We start from the raw sequence: 23619 nt of genomic DNA, 5'->3' as shown, positions 1-23619 counted from the left end.
ATTTTTTATTTTTCCCACTTTTCTTTCTCCTCCCTTCCTTCCCCTCAAGGACATAGACTTTGGCTATATTTTTCATAACTGTGTGAAGCTAGAAATCTTAACGGATGCCTGTGCCGCCGCCACCGCCACCACCTCCTCCTCCACCGCCTCCACCACCTTCTGGAGGGCTCCCTCCACCACCGCCTCTGGTAAGATTGACTTTTCGTCTCTATTACCAAAAGCTTAGTTATAGTAGCCATCCCAGAGCCCTCAGAATTTTGGTGTGGATATTCATAGCAAATATCTGGGGCAGATGCTTGTTTTGCTGGTTTTTATTCTTCCGTTCATTAGAGCTGTGGTCTCTAAAGTGGGGTGCATGAGATGATCCATTGGGGTGCGGGAAGAAAATATTAGAACTTCAGTCATACATGTGTATAATTTATAAATAAATAAATAAACGTATATTGGGGTGCATGCTCAAAAATTTGTTTACTGCTAGGGGTATGGGATCAAAAAGTTTGGAGACGATTGCATTAGAATACATGTGGTAAGAATTTAACATTTGTGAATACTTCTCCAGCCACAGGGAACTAATTTTTGTATTGGTAATGTGCAGGTGGTAAGTGTTAATTTCTTCATCCTCTTTCTTACAGCTTCTATTAAGACTCACAGTGTTCAGCTGTAGGTGTTGCTGTTTGTAGCATATGCCGTCTTCCTGGGGATGCAGCACAATATGCTTTTATACATGCGCAGGAACAATTACTGCTTGTAACAGATCATTACTCTGTGTGTCATGAAGTAGAACATGTGCCCTGCCAGCACATTTGCAATAAAAGGAGGATGCTCTGAGTGGAGTTCCAGGGTATTACACTTTCATACCTTCACAGTCAATTATTGTACCTATGATAAAACATGTTTAAGTCATTCCTTCTATTCTGCAATCATTTGTTCATAGCCTGTTTCTGCGTCAAAATTCTTAGACTGTTTTTGAAATAGTGAAACCTGGCATGGTTGTGTTCAAGACATAAAATCTCTCTTGATTTTTTTCATGTCTTTTTCTGTCACTGCTGTACTTATTTGCAGTGTATATTAGTCCCTGTAGCAAAACAGTATGTGGTACTTCAAATGTACTTCAAATTTTTTTTTTTTTTTTTTTTTTTAAGAACTTACTTTCTCCCTTGCATTCTCTGGCATCTCTGTTTTGTTCGCATGAAGGTCTGTTGATTTTGTTTGATAATGTTCTTATATTATCTTCTTCCAGGAAGAGGTTCCCTTGCATGTTTCTCTCTGCTACTTTTGCAGTCTGAACCATTTTGTAAAACTCTCGATGAATTGTGGCGATGAAGAGGAGGAAGATAAAGACGGCACATGAAATAAGCAGTGCTTGCTTCCTTTTATCATTCTGTTTTAACTTTGGGCACCATGAGTAGTGTTTTCAATTAGCAGCTCTTCTGGGTTGATACACAACCTATAGTTAGATACTGAAATTTGTGGGCTGAATTTTGTGAGCAACTTAATGCCCACAACTACTGCAATTAAAGTCAACAGAAGCTGCAAGTGTTATCCTAATAAATTTAGCTCAATAAGTATCTAGAGACATTTTTAGACTCCCCTAACGTATGCCAATTGTAAAAGACTTGAGAAAGCTAAGAGGACCCCTAAGGACCAGTATGAATAAGGTTGTTTTTTTGTTTCCCCTCCTTTTCTGATGCTTAAAACCACTACTATGATAGGGTTTTGATACAAGAAGGCTTATACTGTATTTCCATATCTTAGTTAGATCATTCTATTTCAAATGTGATCTTCTGCACATAAGACATACAGAATTTAGGGTCAGTTTTATCGTGGTGATATGATACAAACTAAACGTATTTCTGATTAATGTCTGATGTTAAAGCTTTCCAAGTGTTGACACTATAAAAAGCACATGAACCAACATAAAGAATTAGTAAAATAATGTGACAGAACATTGTTTCTTCTGTAACAGCAAAAGGATTTTTCCCTGTCAAAACTGAATCAGAGAGGGCTAACTTTGAGAGGATCTGTAGTCTGCCTGGTGGGTTCAGCAAAAGCGCAGTATGAGAGAGAGTCAGCTCTCCAGTTGGTGCCAAGTTGCAGAGTAAAATCTTATAATTGGGGAATCCATGAAAACTTGCTACAGACCTATTTTCTTTTACTAGGAAGCTATTTTCTAGAATTTGGCATCTGTCTTTTACAGCTGCTAAACTGCCCAGCTGTTGTTACAGCTGCTAAATCTACAGTTGGAGGATGGAAGAAGAAAAATTCTAACAGGCCCATAGGTTTAAGGAAAACCTTCAAAACAACTAAGTTTTATTTGGCCAACACCTGGCAATGTTCCAAAGTAAACAGCACTGTGATTTTTATTATACTGATAGAATTAAACCAGAGTAATCTTTACATGTTAGCAAATAAAAGTTAGGTTTTAATTGTGGTATTGATATGCAGGCAATCCACTGGTTTAACTCACTTGATCTAGGTTGAAAGAGAAATGTCTGTGTGTAGGTTGAGGTTTTAGAATCCTTTTTTTCTGCATGATACTAATGCATGGGTACCATAGACTTGTCTTGCTTTTCTGATTATATGGATAATAGCCGTACTTTTCTCTTCCTTTCATAAGAGATTTTTAGCAGAAATAGTCATTACCTTTTTTTTCTGCACATTTTCTTAGTGAATATTATGAACCATGCTCCCAAATGATTTTGCAGCCTTACGTCATTGAAATCCTAAGCACTGTTGGCACTTGACTTTTTTGTACTGTTAACTCCCTCTTAAGGCAGGAGAAAGTTAGGTTCTTTTCTACTGTTTTCAAAGATTTTGGACTTGCAGATATTCTGTAAGTACTCGTACTGAATTCTGCTCACAAAAGTTGTTGCAAGGCAATACTAAAGTGATTTGGAGATGGTATTTAAGACATGCCAGGAGCCACCTGTGCCCCACAGCTGAAAAGCTACTGGCTGTTACAGCACACTTAAAAGAAAACGAAGTGGATTTTTCAGGAGGGAATGGTAGGGTATCTGCAATAGCAGATGTAGGTCGCTGAGTCAAAATGTAAGTATAGCTAATTGGATTAATTGAGCATGTCTTCAAATGCTCAGAATAAAACTGTGCCCCAACACATTTTCTGGCAGTGGCTTACAGAATTCAGATCTCTTCTCTTTCCCTTTTCCCCTCCACTCTAATAAAGGAAACTTAGCAAGGAGGCATCGGGATGTCTGTCCTAAAGCTCTTTCAATTTTATAGGCATACGTGCACCACATAGGGTGGGTTTTTCATAGTTTTTTGTTTCGTTTTTTGTTGTTGTTGTTGTTCTTTAAAGCTTTCTGCTTCTGAAAAACTTCTTTTTGTTCCCACTCTATTTCTTTTATCCCTTTTGCTTTTTAGTTTGGCATATCAGGCATTCTGGTTTGTTTTGGCTGTCGTATTTCCAGAAGTAGATACCACCACTGAGATGGATTAAAAATTTTCTCTGCTTAATCTCCCAAGAGAGGATCAAGAGAGAATTTTGCTTTGATAAACGATGTTCACTTTTTACGTGCAGTGGAGGCTGCTTACTGCTGTGCTGCCTTTGTCTGTACATTTGAATTCCTAATGTTATGATCAGTCATCACCTATTAAAATGTTAATATTGAAGGAAGTGTGTATGTGTGGCAGCCCTGCTGGGTTGTGCCTTATTCAGAGATGTTTGTTTAATGACTCATATGTTTGTGGAGTTTAAGAAAATACTTCTATTCTCTTTAGAATTGTTATTATTAAAGTCTTAGCATAGAAATTAACCCCCAAAATTACAACATTAATCAGATGATTAAAGCCTAAAGTAGAACCAGGAGTTTATTTGCCTTATTGGCATACTGAAAACTAGGAGAGCAGGAGAAGAAAGGAATATGCTTGCTTTTGTGAGAGAAATGCGAAACTTGAAATAATGCTGAATGCTAGACTGGCGTGTAGATTAATCTTAATAATTACCTCACTCTTATTTAGTTTAAAAAAAAAAAGAAAAGAAATACAATTCCTGTTGTAGATAAACGTATGTCAGTGTTTACCAAGTTTGTTATTCTGACCTTATTTTCTACTCTTGTAATAAAAAACTCAGAAAAGCAATTCCTCATGGTATAACACTGTGATAAATGTGTAATTTACACAGAGGTAGGATTTCCAAGGTTAAGAAAAACATCAGCTGATAGTTTTCCTTGGGGGGATGTTTTTTTTCCCTCCTTCATGCAGTTGTCAGAGTGCAAACCTTGTTGAGCTGTTTCCTTCAACCTTCCCAAGAAATTCAGAGAGCTACAGTGCTTATCTGAAGTTGTGTGGGAGTTGGTTTTGCTCCTATGACATTTAGCGCTACCGTTCTTTGGAAAGAGAAAAAACAACGTATGTAAAACAGCTTGGCTGAAGATAATGATGATTTATGGTATTTTGATTTGGTCTTACCAAATACAATATGAGAGAATGTGCACCTATAAGTGTGTGTATGCATAAATGTGTGTGTGTGCTTGCTAGTTATTTATTGTAAAAATTAAGGTAATTTCTCAAGTTTTCATTCAGACCCCTAGTCCTGCAGGCGTAACACTGAAAGAACAGAATCATGCGTAGTGCCAATTACAAAATATGTAGGAATGTGTTTATTAAAATTTTATGCGAGCTGTGAGTAAGATGATATTTAGTACTTTTTCATGAAGTCATTAGGTCAGGAGATACTAAATCATAATATTTATTGCTGCTAGGTAAAACATACCTGAGTGAGAGAGAGTGCAGGCTTGGTAATCTTGCTGATGACTGGCCATCAGACAGGCTGTGCTAAGGGCTGGGCAAGGTGCAGCTGGAATTTTTCAGAATGCTTTGTTCCAGCCAAAATAAAGGAACTGATTTATAGTGTTTTAATAATGTATCACATCCCACACCAGTCTGCTTTCATAAAGAAGTGAGGGGCAATTATGTAGAAAAAATGTCATGTCTTTGTGTGGTTTATTTGACTTGATTTTCAGATAATGGAAAATGTGGGATTTCATAGCTACGGCGTCTCGAACTCTTGCTGCTGTAGCCTTCTACTCTTGTAGTCAACAAATACAGAAAGGGTAAGTGGGAGCTATGAAAGGTGGGGAAGATGTAAAAAACCCGTAAATACTAGGTTGGCATTGTCCATGTGTTTCATTTGGACAGGTACAGGGGCATGTACTGCATGTATTCATATGCGCTAATCTTCTTGAATGATTTACTTGAGATCTCTTAGGTCACCACTTTTAATGTATTTAAGTGGCGAGTTCTGTTTTGCAGGTTTCTCCATAATGTCGTGTGTTGTACATGTTGTCTGAATGGAATGGAAAGCATTTAAATTTATTTTTATTTTTCTTATTCTTGCTGTCTGTTTTTCATCTGTATAATTTTCCATATAAAAGTATGGAAATCGCAACGTATCGCAGAGGAACCTGCTGTAAATGATCACACCCAGGTACTAGAAACCACCTAGCTGCAGAGACCTATTAGGTTAGTTTACCATTCTAATCACAAGGTAATATTGCCCTGAAAAATCAGTACCCATCTGTAGTGTATGTAGTGGCGACATAATAAATTAATATTAAAATCTGTCAATACACTTGTAGCCTTTTAATTAAAAGAGAACCCAGAATTATGGCGATACTTGAGTTGGACTTCTCTGCGTGGCTGAAAGGTGGCATTGCAAGAAATGTTAGTTTCTCGCTATTTTCCCATCTTGGGCTGACCGTAATTTTGCATGGATGCTAAAAGGCGTTTCAGAGCGATCAGTAGCTTCTACACAGGTAACTGGGTAGGACAAATAGCCTTGCGTTCTTCGAACAGAGTGAGATTAAACTGTGATACATGTAGGTTGTCACATGTTGAATATTTTGTTATCACTGCTCATAATAGCCCTTGTCACTCTGGGGGCCCTGCTATGGTAGACAGAGAGAATAAATAGCGGTAGTGTCACCAGCTCCCACAGCAGTATTTTCAGCCTTGTGCTGTTTGACATTTTCATTGCAATGCCAGAGCCTCAGGTTTTCTTGTTTATGTAAGAATTTTCACTTCTGTTTTAATTGATGAAGAGGAAATCTTGGGAATTTGAATCCCAAAAATTTAGAAATCAGAAGGTGAAGTTCAAAATTATTTTTTGAAGCCAGTCTCAGGGTATTTTTGGTATCTGACTTGTGATCTTTCTGAACTGCTGGGAAACAATTTCAGAGTAGTTTTGATTTTATACTGCCTCCATTTTGGTGGCTTCTATTACTGCGTATTTTCTTTTAGTGAAAGAACAGCCAGGATTTATGTTTAAAATGTGGATGTCAGTAAGTTAAATACCCACAGAAAAGCTAATGGCCCAGCAGGTATAAATCATCATATTGATTCTGTGCATTTTTGCATTCAGGTACAAAAACTTAGCAACCCACACTGGAAAACTTTAAGTACCCCCTTATTAATAAGCTCGTTTGTAGCAGGAGCAATTGAACCTTTAAGTATACAAGATTTTACATTGTCTGATGGAGTGGTGCTAACATAAAATGAAGAGGGTTTTATTGGGTGCAGTGGCGTTGATTGCTGGTGCTCATTGAAATGAGCACTGGAATATAGATATAGAAGAGAGTAGCTCCTGCTATGCTATTTTTTTATCTTTTGTTCCCTGCCATTGTGTCTACTGGTACACTTCAAGCAGGTAGATGGTAGTGCGGAGCAGGCACCGTCTCTGCTAACGCTGAAACACCTCGTTATTTGGGACTAATGTCAGGACTAGGCGGTGGCTAAAACGTCGGGAAGAGAGCTGTAATAACTTTTGCACGGTACTTCCCTTGCTGGAAGTTGATGAACGAGGCTGGTGTAGACACAGCCTATCTAAGTACACACATTGCTCGATGACCTTTTCAACCCGGCAGGTTCAGATTGCAGAACTTTCAGTCTCCCGAGACCGAGATCACGGTTAATCATTATTGAGCTGGGTGTAGATGGAATCGTGAAATGCTGGTCCTGTCATTCTCTTGAAACAATGACTTCATTAGCTGCCAGGAAGCTATTTGGCAGGTCCCCTCATATGGGTTCCCTCAGAAAAAATGTTGGCTGGAGAGTGACCCCTCGCATGGGAAGCGTTTGAAGCTCAACTTACTAGAAGGCTGAGAGATTGCCGTTTTTACCCAGGTAGACCAAGTGCCAAGAATTAATTAGTTTCATCCTATGCTACACACCAGAAACACAAGAAGTGGCTCTGATCTTGCGATTGACTGTGCAGGTGGAGTCTTGCACCGTGGCGAGGTTTCCCATAATTAAAAAGCTTTAAATCAGAGATAGGGGCTCTACTGTGAATAGATGAATCAAAACTCGCACGTACCAGATCTTGCAAGCTTCTTTATAAATAAATATTTAAAATACTTAAAATAAAAGATGTCATGTGCTTTGTTGTTGAGACTTGTTGGATTTTTCCTTAAGCTGGAAGTGGGGATTGTTTTGATTATTTTATTTTGCATTTGACAGTGCATGAGTGAAACCACACCTGGTGCATATTTAAAGTAAATGCAAGAAGAATGACAATGTTTTTGTCTATTGTACCTCTGTTTGTGACTTGCTGGAAACTAGGTTTATTTTATTATTTTAATAAGCTCCTGGTCTTTGTTGCAATTGCATCTCTCAGCACATTCCTGGGGGAGACTTTAGCTGCCGCTTTGAGAATTCTTTGTAAAAGCAATGCTCTTGCCTCCTGGGCAAACTGCTTCTGCTGCAAATATAAAATCGTGAATACTTGGCATAATTCTAATCTAGTAATAGTGGATTGATCTTGGGAAAACAAGTTCCTCTGGCATTTCAGATTTCTTGTTGGGCTGCAAATGCATAGATGACTTTTATAATCCAATGCTATGTCAAGGAAGACATACTGGCTAGCTTACACTAGAGATTTCTGGTCATCTTCCATATTCTACCTTGTTCCAAAACAACCTCATTCTTTCAATAAAAAATTATTACATTGTAGTTTGTTTGAATGTTCTGGCATCTTACTGCCAATATTTTTTTTCTGTCAGTTCTGTTTTTGAAAAGGATGCAGTCTTTGAAGAGTTGAATTCATTTAAATACATTAGTCCTGATGCTTACAGGGATCTCCTTATGGAACACTCGGGGTCAGCAGCTTGTGGTTAAGTGGAAGGACGTTATGGAGTAAGTTGCTCACAAGCAGGTCTCCCCTGCTCTTAGTCCACTCTTTTTCATCAGCAGTGTTCCCAGAAGGGTGTTTTAGCAGGATGTTGCCCCTTACGGCCCCTTACTCTGTGTCTGTGCCCTTCAAGACTGTTGAGAGCACCAACCCTGTGCCTGGCTTTCCTTCAAGGGAGCAGGAGCTTTATGGCTGGATGGGGACCCAGTTCTCATCTCTCCCTCCATGCTCTCCTACTTGGAGAGCCTTGCTATGCCATATGGGCCGTGAGAACACTCATCATACTTCCTCAGATGATTTACCAACCCCAAACAAGCTGTGTTTTCCTCTCGATATTCTTAGTCATCTCTGGCGTGATGCACGTACAACGTTACACAGCTAGCTTCACCTTTATTGTCCTCTTTCCTGAACAATCCATATTTGTCTACAAATATGTGTCCTATCTGTCTACACCAGAATTCCAGTTATTGTTAATATAGGAATAATATTTGGGTTTTTTTGTTATATTTCCAGTTGTTCAGGCTCTTCCTTGATGCTTTGCATGTCCTTGAATTAAGGTTTAGACGCTTCAGTTGTCTCTCACTGTTGATGCACGGTTTCTTTGGCTAGACTTGGCACTTTCACATCACTGACTGCATTGCCTACGCAGCTATTGCTGGTTTTGCCCAGTCTGCTGTTCTACATGCTGGTTTTAATTGCCCATTGCCATGCCTGTAGACTTTTTCTTTTGCATTTCTTAGTGTAAGTTTGGTCTCTGAATCATGTCAGATTGGATGCCAGATAAGGCCAGGACTGGCCCAGGAACTCTTGTTTTCATGAATGTGTGTCTCTGTGATCAAGCATCCCTTATCTTAGTCCTTTCTGTTCATCTTTCTTTATCTTGCTGCAACGTCTTTCCCCTTCCTTAAAAGCCAAACCTGAGGTGTTGCATGTTGCATAGGTAAAGATCCCTTGCCTCTGCAGACGCGGAAGTCTCGGACACAACACAGCGACCAATGTGATCAAGTTAATGCTGCTTTATTGCCCAAATAGCTCGGTTTATATACATTCTTCTGCCCAGATACACACACATCTAGTCCCCCTATTGGTCTACAGTCAGCAAGCACACGAATCTTAATATACACAGATTGGTCAAAAGCAGGTGTCCACGCGAACGCTTCCCCCACCTGCATTCCGTTACCTAATCTGCTGATAGTTACATTCCTCAGCCTGCTTCCCTATTCTGCTATCGCTTCAGAGACTCTAAAACCACAATTGCTCTTTAGCAACCCTTTGCCTTATACTGTTGTTAACAAATCCTCAGTGCTTGGAGTGTTCATAGGATGTCCGATATTTAATAAAAATCCTTCCACATGCCTCAGCCCATGTCTGTGCAGGTTTGGCTGAGCATGGCAGAGAAAAATAATAAGAAAGCAAGGGTTTGTTAAGGGGTGTCCTCAAACTCTTCTTTTACTAAAATATACCTTCTGTGTATGCCTTCTGCCAGTAGCTGTGCTTGATCTCGGCATTGAATCCTTTTTTTGGTCTAGGGGAAAAAAATTGGGCATGGGAGAGAGGAAGGGTGATTGACACCAGATTCACAGAAATACATGAAATTTTCAGCAAAAGAGAGAGTTCTCTTTCTGCCCATAATAAAATACTGCATGTCAAATTGATGGATTGATTTTTAATTTTATCGGTATATGTCTCACCAGATAGATAGTTAGGGATAAGCTAAATGTATTTTGACTTATTTTTTGTTTTAGTTTTTTTATCTAGCTCACATAAATAAATAAATTTTCTACACAGCTGTATTTCCAATGTTTCCTGTAAAAAGTGACCAGGAAAGGGAATCTACTGTGATGATACAATTCATTACATGCGAGGAGTATAAATATTCAATACTATAAGTTCTCTGACATGAAAGAGAATGTAGTGCCTTTGGATGGAATTGTGCTTTATATTATCTTACTTATGGTTCCTACCTATTATAGAGCTGGAGTACTGGATCCTCTTTTCCTAATTAGCTGATGGGTTTATTCTAAAACAAAGGTCCGCAAATGCCTGGCTACTGGATTGTCCAGATGGCGGGAAGTACATTTTTGCTGCAACTGTCATGTTTATGAAGGTCTACACTACCCTGAAGTATTTTGCAAATTCAGTAAAGAGCATATTTAAAAATCAGAGTAAATATAACCCATTTATGGGACAGTGTATGCATCCGCTTGACTTGAACTACCTGCCTGGAGTCCAGAGGATTTCCCCTTTTCTGTGTGCAGGGGTGCTCTTTAAAATCTGAAAGATAATAATTAGTACTTCCCTATAATTAGTACTGCTATGAACTTTTTCAAATGCCTGGTGCATTCTGCATTTACATCGTTTTAGTATCTGAGCATGTATACCTCTTGAATAGGAGCCCGGAGGGTAAGCTGATGCTCCCATCCATCTTGCAAGATGTAAAGTAATTTTCCCAAGGTGAGGCAAGTATCGCAGCAGTAACGTACCCAGAAATGGAGCTCATTGCCATGGATTTCAGTCCATTTTCTTTAAAAAAGTCTCTCTGATCTTAATTTGTCTGATACAACCCAGTTTAGGTTGTTAAGATTGTGATTATTCAGGGCTGAACCTTGTGTGATCCATATATACAGTGTAAACAGTTGTCCTGCTAAACAAAATGATTCGCTTTCACAGAACCCAAAACTGGAAGAAACTGTTACAAACCACTGGCTACCTCCCCGCATTGCATGTCAGCAAGTAGCTCTGTGTGGGGCCCAGTGACCTGTGCTTCACGAAAAGCGCTTTTGCCAGAAAGGATCCAGCCTTGATCTAAACCCCAAGAAATCGATAATCTGCTGTCGTCTGCAGCCCTTTGCTGCGGGGAATGGTCACCCTGGCTGCTTCCATACTTGCTGATTTCTGATCAGAGCTTGTCTGGCTGTGTCTTACATTAATTCACCAAATGCCTGTCTTTGCTGGATTAACAGACCCTGAGTCCTCACCATCATTTCCCCGTAAAGGTTTTGTTGTGCAGGCAGACCACCCCTCACATAGACTTCAGGGCTGACGGACTAGTCTGAGCTGCTAAAATCTGAACTGTTTCCTCCAGCTTTTTGAATACCACGTTGGCTCTTTCCTGTGCATCTTCAGTTTTTCAACATAATTTTAAAGATCTGGAGACCAGAACTGAACTTGTAATTCCATTTTTGCTCACATTATTTTTCTGAAAGGAAAAAATACATCAGGGGAGGGTGCTATCCCTCCTTGCCAGGGCAGTGTGCTAGGGGGTCAGGCACACTTGCTCATGCACACTCACTGCTGGAGCCCGCTGACAGGTTCAGGCTTGTGGCACTCTGGGTGAGGCTTTCATTTCAGAGGTACGGCCAGAACTTTTCATCCAGTAATTTTCAGTTTTGTATTTGTATATTGTGTATTTTTTTTTTCCCCAGTGGTGGAGGAGCGCTATGTTTTGGTTTGTTGTACTTTTCAAATGGCCTCAAGTTGTGGTGATTCAGATCTCTATGTATAACCATGCCGTCCTCGTTATTCATTTCTCTGCCAGTCTAAGTCATCATCTGCAAATTTTGAAATGTTTATTTCCATCACTGATGATTTACAATCTGGAACATCACTCTAAATATTGTGATTTAATGGTATTTTCCTGTTTACAAGTACTTTGGAGACCTGTCAGGTAGCCCAAACATTGATCCTATACCTTACTGAATGGCATAGCTGAAGACAGCTTAGGACAATGAAGAAAAAAGTAGTGGAGTTTGGTGAGATGAGAAGGGAGTAGATCTCTTATGTTCAGGCTTTTTACATGTGTGGTTTGTTCTGTTCTGTTTCCAAGTATGTATTGAATGTGCCATTCTTTATGTCTGAAATAGTAGCAGAATAACCTAACGGTTACTAAGGTAATGAGAACCCACCGTTCCCTTACCAATTCATGTAAATAAAGTATGGAATTTAATTTCACTCTGTGTTACCTGAGGCAGCTCTGGCATCTGATAAAACAAACGATCTTCACATTCTTCTCTGCTTCCCTTCTGATTTTCATTGAAAGATTGAGATGTTTCTCCTTTTGTAAATAAATGAGGCTGCCCTGCAGAGGGGGTGGTAGAAAGCAGCCTAAGAATTACATTCTTTGTTGCAGCTGTTTTTCCTCTGTGACTCAAAATGTATTTGTCTTCCTGTTTAAACACTTATATTTCACGTGATCAGGGTTGAATATTTGACACCCGTAAGAGTTCCTGTCTTTATTTTTCTCTTGATACACAACTTAAACGTTTAGTATCTGTTGTACTATGTATTGCAGGTATAGCACGAGTGTGAATCCAAGATTAATTCCTTAATCGAAGAAAGGTTCCTTTCTGATTGTGTATCAAAAAGCAATATGATAAAAACACGAATTTCCAAAGCAGGACACCAGTAAATGAGTGGGTGAGATACTTACCTGGTGAAATGATTCTTGACAAGAATTGTCACCGGCCTTGGGAGCGCAGGCAGCAAACGAGAAATCCGAAGGAGCTCTGGCCGCTGTGCAACCAGGCAACATTACACCCCAGACCATCTTGACTTTGTAATGGAAAAAGAGAATCCCTATCAAGCTACTCGGCAGCTAATCAATCACCCGAGTCCACCAGGCTGGGATGGAAGATTGTATCTCTTATGTACACGAGGAGGAAGAAGAAACAGCTGGGGCGTGGGATGGAGTTGTGCTTGAAGGAAGGGCATCTATCGTAAGAGAAAGGCAGCTTGTTACACTGCATTGTAGGCCTGCAGAATAGTGTTCCTGGTTTTTTATGCTACAAATTGTGAATGAATTCATAATCTTAGCCATGTTAAAGTGACATCAAGTCATGGGTCACTCACAAATATAAGTTGCCACAAGTAGGGTATTTTAGCCTAATAGCTATTTGGATGTCGAGACTTTATATTCCAATAGCTTACCTGCTCAGAGAAGTAGATCAGGGAGATGAAGTGGACAGCTGGCATAATATACAGACACTTGAACCCAGAAACGAAAACACAGCTGCTGGATCTAATTTTAAACATAGGTCTTGATCAGATCCCTTTAGATCCTGGTTGTCCTGCTACAGCAAAGTCATTAGTGGGAGTAGAGAGGCGTGAAGTTCAAGATACTGGTAAAAAGCTTTTGTGAGAAGGGGAGTCACCCTTGTTCCAGTTATGGTATTTCCATTTTTCACAGTAAGTATTGTCAACTTACAGAAAATGTGAGTGGAAATAGTTCCCGGCTGGTATGTGGTCTAACGCTGCTTACACAGGGAGCCTTTATGGGCTGTCTTAACGGGCAGTGGGACTCGCTGACCTGAAAGCACAAGGGCAGGCAGCACTGTTTCAACTTAGGAAACTGTGTAACAAAGTGTATTTTTTTCTAATATTTTTAAATAATATATGGTTACAGTATCGGTCACAAGATTATAATTCCGAGTTTTTACATCAGGTGTCAGGAATGCAGCTGGCATTAGCAGCGATCTGGAGTGCCATCTAGAGGGGTCTGCAAATCTAGCTTGCTTTTTTCTTTTACCAAGTACAGAAATAACCACAAGCAATATCGTACCGGTATAATTCTTCATTTAGGATTCGCAAGTTAGACATTTTATTAATCCAACAGCTGGTTAAGTATTTTCAAGCATCTGTTTTGCTTTCAGAATGCTATTACCAAGTTGGGTTCTTTAAAGTGTGACAGTATTGTTCTGTTTTATTATGACTATGATGCTAAAATTAAGGGCATTAACATTTCCGGTATTCGTTCTCTTTAGGAAGTTACCTAACCTATGGGAATTTGCAGTAGATGTGGAAACATGCAGCACATTGCTTGTCTGACATGAAGATTCCCCTCTGTTAGACCACGCTGTTAACCACATGATAGGTTTAGAAATAACAGCTTTGTTGGCTTATGTCTACTTCAGGAAAGTGAAATGTCCAAACTTTTTAAAGATTTGATTTTTTTTTCTTTTTAATAACAGGAAACTTGATGAAATAAGAATAAAGAATAAAATTATTTTTTTGTTTTATTACAAAACTTTAAACTACAACCTGACTTTACATTTACGGACCGTGGTTAGGCTAGAAAAGTTACTAACATACATATAATTGTATTGTTCTAAAGACAGCCTTCTTGAACTGGTGTAAATCTTCAATACAGAGAGGCAGTCTAAATTAGTTAATGATCACATTCAAATATAAGTGCAGTATGCATTTATCTGTCTTTTTTCCTAAAGCAAAGTGGATAAAACAGGAAAGATGTTTATTCTAAGGTGGCATATAAAATCTTTGTTGTAAAGCATTATAAATAGCATGAAAAGAGCTAAAGAGAGTGGCAGTCAGAGCTGGAGTTATGGGGCAGAGACCACAAATGGCCAAGCAAGAGGTCACATTTCATTTAAGCATGCCCCCTAATTTCCTTTCAACAGTATTAGCACAGCTAGCATTAGATTTGTGTTATATTTAGACCTCCAGCTTTCCTGCCTCCTATACAACTGAATGCTGTTTTGTTGATTCGACTCACAGGCTTTGAACTGACAGCTGCCAAGGATGGTTTATTTCAAACCTTCTATCCCATGTTTGCTTGTGTGTCCTTTCTAAGCATGCATTTTTGTCTGTACCTCCCATCTAATGTTCTTACTGTCAACAGGCAAGTTCAGAGGTACCAAAACTGCGAAAGGAAGAACAAAAAGCACGAAACGCGCTGCTAGCTGATATCCAGCAGGGAACTCGCTTGAGAAAAGTGACTCAAATCAACGACCGCAGCGCACCACAAATTGAAAGTGAGTATGTGCTCTTGAGTAAGGTCCCTGGGTGAGCTTTGCTGAAGCCTCAGTTGTGGAGGTCAGCTGGACAGTTTTCAGATTGAAGGGCAGGTTTGAAGTTCAGCAAAGGTCTGCAACTTCATACGGCTGTAGGACACAAAGCAGGGGGAGTTTAGTTTTCTAAACTTGCATCCTGCTCTGAGATCAACAACTACTAACGCTTAATAATAAGTCCATAATTGGATATCACTTTAACAGGCATTCCTTGTCCAAAAAAAATCAGGAATAATGAAATCCTTGGGAGTTGCTCAATAAAATAATTGTTTAAGTGGGAATTGTTGGCTCTGGCAGAAGAATTGTTCTTTATTAGATAAAAAGAACAAAAAATGCCAAAAAATTCTGGAAGCATAAACTTCATGTTGTCTAACACAACTTCCTGTTGGTGTCATTATTGATGTGAGATTAAAAAGCACCAGAGGGTGCTGTGCTCCAAGATATGGGTCAGAGAGTAATGGTAGTTTACTGTATTAACAATAACTTTCCTTGCCGAGCCTGCTTAAAGAGGGAAAAGTCTGGTCTTGGCTATGTTTGTTGGTGCCAAGTCTTACAGTCTGAGGGCAGGATGAAATGACTTTCTGATATACCCTGGTTTTTTGGTTCTTTTTAACAGAACCCAAAGGAACTAACAGAGATGGAGTTAATCCAGCCATTAATAAAGGCAGCTCTCAGCAGCCTCTGGGAGGCTTATTTGCTGGTGGCTTTCCTGTTCTCAGACCAGCAGGCCAGAGAGACATGTCGGGTAAGGGCTTCATTTGTATGAAAGAATAGCTAAGGGGAACTGTGATTTGGGATAAAAGTACTTTGGGGTTAGCTTTACTGATTGCTTTATTGTTTTTTTTCTGAACCCTTAGTTCATTGTGTGACCATGGAGGGCTCAATTAATAATGTGCTTGAAATCATCTTTCTAGATCTCAGGTGCCTTATTCCTTAAAATGTAAATAATAAGCTATCTCTACACTGGGTAGGAAAGAGATTGAATATATTGTATAGAGTTTTAATGGAGACGTTTTAAATTAGTTTAATGAAAACTTTTAATTGTGCCTCGAATAGAGTATTGAAATCTGAGTTTACCAACTTCAGCACAAATGGCAAAGAATTCATATCTCCTTCCCTCCACTAGCGTGTATTTCCATGGTATTACAGGCTTGTGTGTTACTTTAAAGAGTCATATTTAAGATTTTTGCCCTCTGGATTTTATAAAGTACAGCTTTGATCCAGCAAGGTAATTTATTGACCCGAAAAAGAAGATTATTGTTGATCTACAAAGACAGGAGGAAGGCATGTGTGGGAGCCCTACTGCTGCTTTTGCCTCAGGAAGTGGCAGCATCAATGAAGGGTGACTTTTAGAGTCACAGCAATGACCTCTGGTGCTGTTGGGCAGCTGGTGCCTGCTCAGGCAGCACAGAGCAAAGTAGGCATTTGCAGGGAAAGACCGAACTTGGCTCTACCTGCATGTTTTTTTTTTTCCTGGAAGGCAAGCCCGAGATGCGCAGCACTGGTTGTGACTGGGCTTCCTCACATAGTTTCAGCTGCAGCAGCTATTTTGAGTTGTTCTTGAAACTATGACCATGCCTATCAGACTATGTGAATATAGAATGAGATGCCTTTTTTGACATCTTGCTTCGTGAAATCCTTGACATTTACTCAGGAAAATAAATTTTGTAAGGTCAAGAGTCTTTGGGCATTTGCTGTTGAAAAGGAAACATTTGCACCTGTGTCTTCCGGAAAGCCTTTGAGGCACTACTTTTAAGAACTTGGCTTTTATCTATGGGATTGAGATTTATGTAATGTTTGTGTGAATTTTTTAATCTTAAGCAAGTACTTAACTCCAAGGATGCAAGTTGATGTGTGTCAACCTACTTGTGATCTCTGAGGCCTTTTCACTAGGACTCTCGATTCCTCCAAGCAGACAGCTCATCCACGTTCAGCGGGCTGTGCTAGGCAGATGAGGCTGATATGAAGGACGCCGGGCCTCTGCAGAAAAGCACCTTCTCCTTAAACGATCTCATTTTGCAGAAACTGAGGAACAGGGAGGGGAGCAGGGTCTCTCAGCAGGTCATCATATAACTAAGCAGAGTCCCTGGTGCCCACTGGAATACCTCACCTCCCAAGCCCCGTTACACCAGGGGCAACCTGTTGGATATGAGATGTTTTGGTAGAATTAGTTTAATCACTCAGGGTAACCACTGGGGAGGGGAAGATGAAGAGCTTGCTCTTTGCACTGTTTTGGCTGATGAGTGGGAACGAAATCCTCATGTGCAATACCTGTTTTTCAGCTGGGAGGCCTGGGCAGCTTCCTGGAGTCCGAGCAGCAGCTCCCAAGCCCTCCGCCCCACCGAACAGCAGCGCTGCAAAGGCGAGCAGTAACCCCTCGCCCCCAGCCGAAGGCCCAAGGGCAGCTGTCCCTCCGGAGCCGCCCAGCACCTCCCGAGCCGGAGCCGGCCCCGGGCGGCCCAGCCTGCCCGCCCCCCCTCCACCGCCTCCTGCTTCCAGCAAACCTTCCCTCACTTTCCCTCCTCCTCCCCCTCTTCCCCCTCCAGCCGAGCGCCCTCCCAAGGGGGCGTCCCCGAACGCTGCTCCTCCGCCCCCGCTCCCTCCTCCTCAGGCTGACAAACCCACTAAGTTTCCAGCAGGCGCTTCACACCCGCCCCCACCGCCGCCCCCTCCTCCTCCTCCTCCCCCCCTGCCCCTGGTGCCCCCCTGTGGGTTTCCGGGCAGGACAACCGATTTCTCTGCTGCTGCTTCCTCTCCACCCGAAGGAAGGGATTGCCCACCTCCCACGCCGCCCCCCCCACCTCCTCCTCCGCCCCACACGCACCCCCTGACCTCAAACAGGCTCTCCCTTCCGCCCTCCCCCGCCTTTAACAGCGCGCTCGGCAGTGCCGACGTGCCCCCGCCGCTGCCCCCCAAGTCTCCCCACCTGCTGTCGCAGCTGCACAAGCCGAGCAGTATTCAGTCGCTGCCGCTTCCTCCCACCCCCGGCCTCCCTCAGCCCGCGGCGGTGCCGGAGGCCAGGAAGAAGAGACCCGGCCGAGGCGCAGGTGAGCGCCGCGCTCGGAGAAGGGAGGCGGCTTTCTCCCTGTGGCCCGCGGGGGAAATCGCGCTGGTGGCCGGAGAGCTTGGAGGGGTGGGGGTGAAGAGCACACGTAGCAGAAGGGTAAGGCCTGGGAGGAATCCCTGTAGGTTGTGCGGCCTGTGATGAGCACGCGAGATGTCAGCCTCTTCTTAGCACTGGGCACGCACGCCATATAGTTTAATCTGCGATTCTTGGAAGCAACATGCTGATCCCTGAAAGCAACATTTTAGGACCTCTGGGCTGCTGCTTGCTTTTGTGTTGGCAGTGGTGTGTCTGCAGCAGCGCAATGACTGAGCTCAGGAGCGGTCTCCTAGCAGTCTCGGGTAGGGCAGCAGAGTCTGCCCGATCCGCAGCTGCTCGAGTGCCAGCCTACCCACGACGTCCCTCTACTGCTGCAGTCTGGAGCAATATTGGCAATGGCTGGGAAACGTTACAGGAGAGACTAAAACAAAGATGGTGTGGCTAGTGCCATAGATGAGCAAAGGCAAATATGGGTGCAGCCCTCTGCTTTTCAACGAAGAGGAGCAGCCAAGGTGGCGGGGCCAAAAGGTTTCTCTGACTATTGGCCAGTGGGGATATTGGCTAGCGTTTCCTTGAGCAGATGGTAAAAGGAACTTTGAGCAGACTTCTCTGATATAATGAAGATGATAAAAAAAAGGAGCCTAGATCTGTGTGGGTTTGAGAAATGGAGACAGCTACTTAATACGGAACATCTGAAGAGAATGTTCTGTACCCTGTATTTTAGCAGCCACATGTTGAGGGAAAGATTACCGGTTCCCTTTGACAGCCATGGGAAAGGCTGTGCAAGTACAGCAGATCAGGTGCTTCGTGATGGTGATTAATGCTGCTCAGGAACTGTCTGATGAACTGTTATTTTATTGAGATGCTTGTTTCTCACGGTAGTTCAACTTCTGAGGTTTCCATAAAATTAGCCTGCCTTTCTCTTGGTTATCTAGGGGGAGAAGCAGTTTTGAGAGGCTGCTAACTTGGAGGCCTTGGGCTCCCTCCCCTTTACACAATTCCTGTGGTAGGTCTGCCCAGAAGATGTAGACTTTGAAGCCTCTTGCAACTCCTCAGTGAAAAGCACAAGAATAATGGTAATTCCACTGCGTAGCTACCAAAGTGTCAGGAAATGATTTTCTTTTAGAGATACCATCTAGTGTGGTTGTGTTGGTTTGGTTTTTTTTTCCTTAAAGAAACTGCTTGTTCTTGTGAAAGTGGAAGGATAGTTCCCCTCTAGACCGGGCAAAACCATACTTCAGAATGTCAGACTTTCCCTCGAACTAGAAATAGCAAGCCCCAGCCAACTCCAATAGTGACTTAAATGTAATACTTAATGCTATAAATCCATGGTCAGGCTTGACAAACAGCAGCTATGAAGCACCCTATGATAGCTGGGTAAGTTTGCCCCAAATACTGCATTCCTTCTACACTCCCTCCACTTTTGTGCAAAGCTTACTGTCGGGTTTGTTAAGTTATGGTGATGTTTATGTGCCAGTCTGCTGCTTCTTTTTAAGGAACCAGTGCTGGGAAGCTAGCCACTCCTCCACAGCCACCAGCAAGATCACCAACAACTGAACTTACGAGCAAGTCTGGAGTCTCAGCCTGGGCTACAGCTCATGACCCCTACCCACCACTTAAAAATGGAAATATGCACATCATTGGTAATATCATCTAAATTATATCTCTTGGCCTTAGTTAATGATTTTAGTACAAAAGCCTGTGTGTGTCTCAGACCTCAAAAACTCATTCGAGACTTTCTCATGGCAATAACAGGGTAGTATAACTAGACCCATTAGAAAAATTTTTGTACAACCTTATACAATAAGAGAAAACTAAGCCTTTTTCACAAAGGTTTTGAACCATCCAGTAGACAAGAAAAGCATGCACTACCTGCAAAATTATTTAAGACTGTAAAAAGTTGCTGTAGTGTGCTTATATTACTATTCTTAAAACCAGTTCATGGACATTTAGTAGCTTCAATACCATAGAGCAAAGACTGCTAAGAATTATTTTTGTGGTCTGATGAATTGGCCATTCATTCTTGCTTACACGTAAATGGCTTGAAAACCACCTAGGAATACCTCTACTACCACAGTATCATCAAGGCAGAAAACTGGAACGGCAACCAGATGCTTAACTTCAGTTAGTACCAAGCAGTGCTTCCAATTAAGCTAGAAAACTTGGATGGCTCACAAAAGTACTCATCAAGACTGTTTATATGGAGTGAGCCACTATCAGTTCCAGGGGAAACCGAGTCAGCATTTTTAATTGAAATTACTTGTGGCAATTTTTTTTTCTTTTTTTTTTAAGTATCTCTCTAACAGTCACTGATGTTTATTTCCCTGAAACTTCCCAGATGACTTTGAATCTAAATTTACTTTCCATTCTGTGGAAGATTTCCCCCCACCTGATGAATTCAAGCCAGTTCAGAAAATATATCCCAGCAAGATAGCTAGAGGTAAGTGTGTAAACATGAGAAGGTCTGATAATTATCCAACAGGATTAAAAACAGGGAGTGAAAATAAAGAACAGAAACTAGCATTAACGTGAAGAACTGGGCTTTAGCACAGGCACAGAGAGGAATGGGATTTGTTACAGTGGTAACAGGGACCAAAGATACAAGGAAAAGCACTTAATTAATTACTTTAAAGTCTTAGTAGCTAAAAATAAAGCGATGTGGCTTGACATGCAGTCTGTGTTCTTTACATTGTTGGATTTGCAGAGCCCTTGATGTTAAAAACAGTGATGACACATAAACAGACTTAGGCAGCTATGAGTTGTTTTTTTTTATTCATGAACTTGTGAAATCACAAAAGGAAGGTGACTTGATCCGTATCTTTTATCATGTGTTTTGATTTAAATCCTATGCATGGTGTTTTACACACCTGAATAACAAAGGGACTTAGAACCTGAACCTTGTCAGGAAAGTAACGACTGACTGAACCTTGCTTTTTTTCTCCTTCCCCCTTAACTTAGAAACATGGTATCAGGTCACTGTTGTAAGAGCAGGAGTTCACCTATCAGCTTTGAAAACTGGTAGTTGAAGATGCCAAAAGATCTCATGCCCATATTCTGCTTTTTATAAACCCCAGTCTTTTCTGTATTATTAGATCAACTGTTTACCTCCAACTTTTCATTAAGTTTTTTTTTATTTCCATGCCAAGGTACTTTCATAGCAGCCTCAGTCAGTCAAAATCATCCACTGTATGATCAAAGACTTTTTACTGAAGGGCTACAGAGCATGAGCAATATATATCTCAGTTCAAGGGCATGAGATGAATGCACCCTCCCTGCTATAGAACTGCATCCAAAATACAAATCCAAAAAATGTATTTATCACCTCTGATTAAACCTGTCCTATCTATTTACAGATCCCTCTAAAAATCCTCCATTAAGAACACACGTGAGATGAGAAGAGTCTTCTGATGCTCTCTGGATTGGTATTAAAAAAGAAGAACATCAAGATAATATATAAAACAGAAGGGGTCCCCATTACAGTGATAGAGATTATATTTGAATTGCAAGTGCTGCAATGCTGACATTTCTATAAACTGGAAAAGTGATATAAATGATACTTTTTGAACTGGCCTACATAACACAGGAATGTTAGCAGCGGCTTTTAAATTATTGTATATAGATGGATATTTTTTAAGCAAAGCAGCATCAAATTTAAATTCTTTGTAGTGTTGAAACAATTCTCATTCTTATCATGCTGACAGATGTTACCTCAGAATACTTTTTGCATTAATTTTTCCCCTTACATCATCATTTTTAAGTATTTTGGGAATTCTCCAGTTGTTATTCAGACATTTTTCAATGAACTAGCAGAAACTAATGTGATACCTTTAGTCTCTTTGTATGTTTCTTCACTTCTTCTATTCTGCCTATCCTCAGATATCAGCAGAATGGCACTTTCATGAACAGATGGGCCCACAATCCTTTTCTTATCAAGCATGAAGAGGAAGGAGATGACAAGGAGTTGTGGCTGCTGTTGAGCCTACCTCCTACTGATTACAGATCCTTATAGGATAGTGTCTGAAGAAGCCCAGCTTGGTAGGGTGGTCATGGACTTGACAAAGACGACAGAACTTTTCCAAACTGGAGGGAAAGAATGTTGTTCTACTGTAAGCAAAAAAAAAAAAATGGTGTGTATGAATACACGTCATGAAGTATGTATGTAAGGGCATGTGTCCTGTCTTTTCCTGCTGGCAAAGTGGGTATTTACCATTTGTGTGACAGACTGGCTTTACCCAGCAATTAGGAGGCCTTTGGATGAGGGGTCCAACACCTACGTTTTAAACAGACTACCAGAGCTACTATTGTTCACCCATTGCAGCAGTGAGGATTCATTGTCCAAAATACACTGTATGGAACAAGCAGTCTCCCTTGAATAGAGTTGGTTGAAAAAAGTAACAACCTAGCACCAGACAAGACTTGAGCTTCTGCTTTTAATATGCAGCCTGGGGTAAGGTCTTTGGATCACAGATGTTCAGATCTGGTCATAAGATGTCTGTTTGCAGCAAGAATTACCCTTATTCTTGTGCATTTCACTGTATTAGGAGGAATGTTGCCAGCAGGTTGAGGGAGGTGATCCTTCCCCTCTACTCAGCACTCGTCAGGCCACACCTGGAGTGCTGTGTCCAGTTCTGGGCTCCCCAGTACAAGGGAGACATGGACATACTGGAGAGAGTCCAATGAGGGGCCACAAAGATGATGAAGGGACTGGAACATCTCTCCTGTGTGGAAAGGCTGGGAGAGCTGGGACTGTTCAGCCTAGAGAAGAGAAGGCTAAGGGGGGGGGATCTCATCAATGTGTATAAATATTTGAAGGGAAGGTGTGAAGGCAGAGCCAGGTTCTTTTCAGCGGTACCTGTGACAGGACCAAAGGCAGTGGGCACAAACTGAAATGTCAGGGAACACTTTCTTACATTGAGGGTGACCAAGCACAGGCACAGGTTGCCCAGGGAGGTTGTGGAGTCTCTCTCCTTGGAGATATTCAAGAGCTGTCTAGATATGGTCCTGGGCAACTGGCTGTAGGTAACCCTGCTTGAGCAGGGGGTTGGACAAGATGACCTCCAGAGGTCCCTTCCAACCTCAACCGCTCCTTGATTCCCCTTCTTACAGCTTTCCTGGGTTCACCAGCTTAAATAAGGGCACTGCTGTTCCACTGGTGCTAACAGCCAAGCTATTTACGGTATTATTTATATAATTGCCATAAACTCCCCTCAGCTGCAGCTGTAGTAACATTATAGATCACATGAGAAGATCTTTCCCCCTGGCCATGCCTTTGAACAAAAGTATTTGTAAAAGACAGGCAACTGCATCTTTACATATTTCTGCTTTTCTCCTAGTTCTCGCAACAGCTCAGTTATGCTGTAACTCCTCCTCCCACACACATCCATGCTCATGGTGTGGAGATGGTATAAGGGTAAGAAGCTCTTCACCTGTCGACTCTAAGAAAGCATCATTAGTCTTTTCTAGCCTATTATGATACCTTGTTGTTCTTCATGTAAAAAGAAAAAAATATTAGTGATGCTTTGACCAATAGTTACTGTCACCATTATTACAGTTACTTGATAAATATGCAT

General features: G+C 41.3%; 2 protein-coding genes across 4 annotated transcripts in view; one reads left to right on the top strand and one right to left on the bottom strand.

The window, feature by feature from the left end:
* The first annotated feature begins 104 nt into the window (after positions 1 to 104).
* WIPF3 (WAS/WASL interacting protein family member 3) lies at positions 105 to 21542 on the top strand. Its single transcript, XM_075140856.1, has 7 exons — positions 105 to 188; positions 14778 to 14910; positions 15563 to 15691; positions 17229 to 17993; positions 19546 to 19692; positions 20388 to 20489; positions 21403 to 21542. The coding sequence occupies exons 1-7, from the start codon at positions 105 to 107 to the stop codon at positions 21441 to 21443; spliced, it is 1401 nt and encodes a 466-aa protein (XP_074996957.1). The 3' UTR covers positions 21444 to 21542.
* The window catches only part of SCRN1 (secernin 1), a 44416-nt gene continuing 40549 nt past the window's right edge, over positions 19753 to 23619 (bottom strand). For all 3 annotated transcript variants that reach the window (XM_075143483.1, XM_075143485.1, XM_075143484.1), the window contains exon 9: positions 19753 to 22153. The gene's annotated coding sequence lies outside the window, so the exon portion shown is untranslated. The remainder of the gene's footprint in view (positions 22154 to 23619) is intronic.

The sequence above is a fragment of the Calonectris borealis genome, chromosome 2, assembly GCF_964195595.1.
Source record: "Calonectris borealis chromosome 2, bCalBor7.hap1.2, whole genome shotgun sequence".
Classification (NCBI taxonomy): Eukaryota; Metazoa; Chordata; class Aves; order Procellariiformes; family Procellariidae; genus Calonectris; species Calonectris borealis.
Note: the sequence above shows the minus strand (reverse complement) of the source record. Positions and strands in the feature narration are given on the sequence as shown.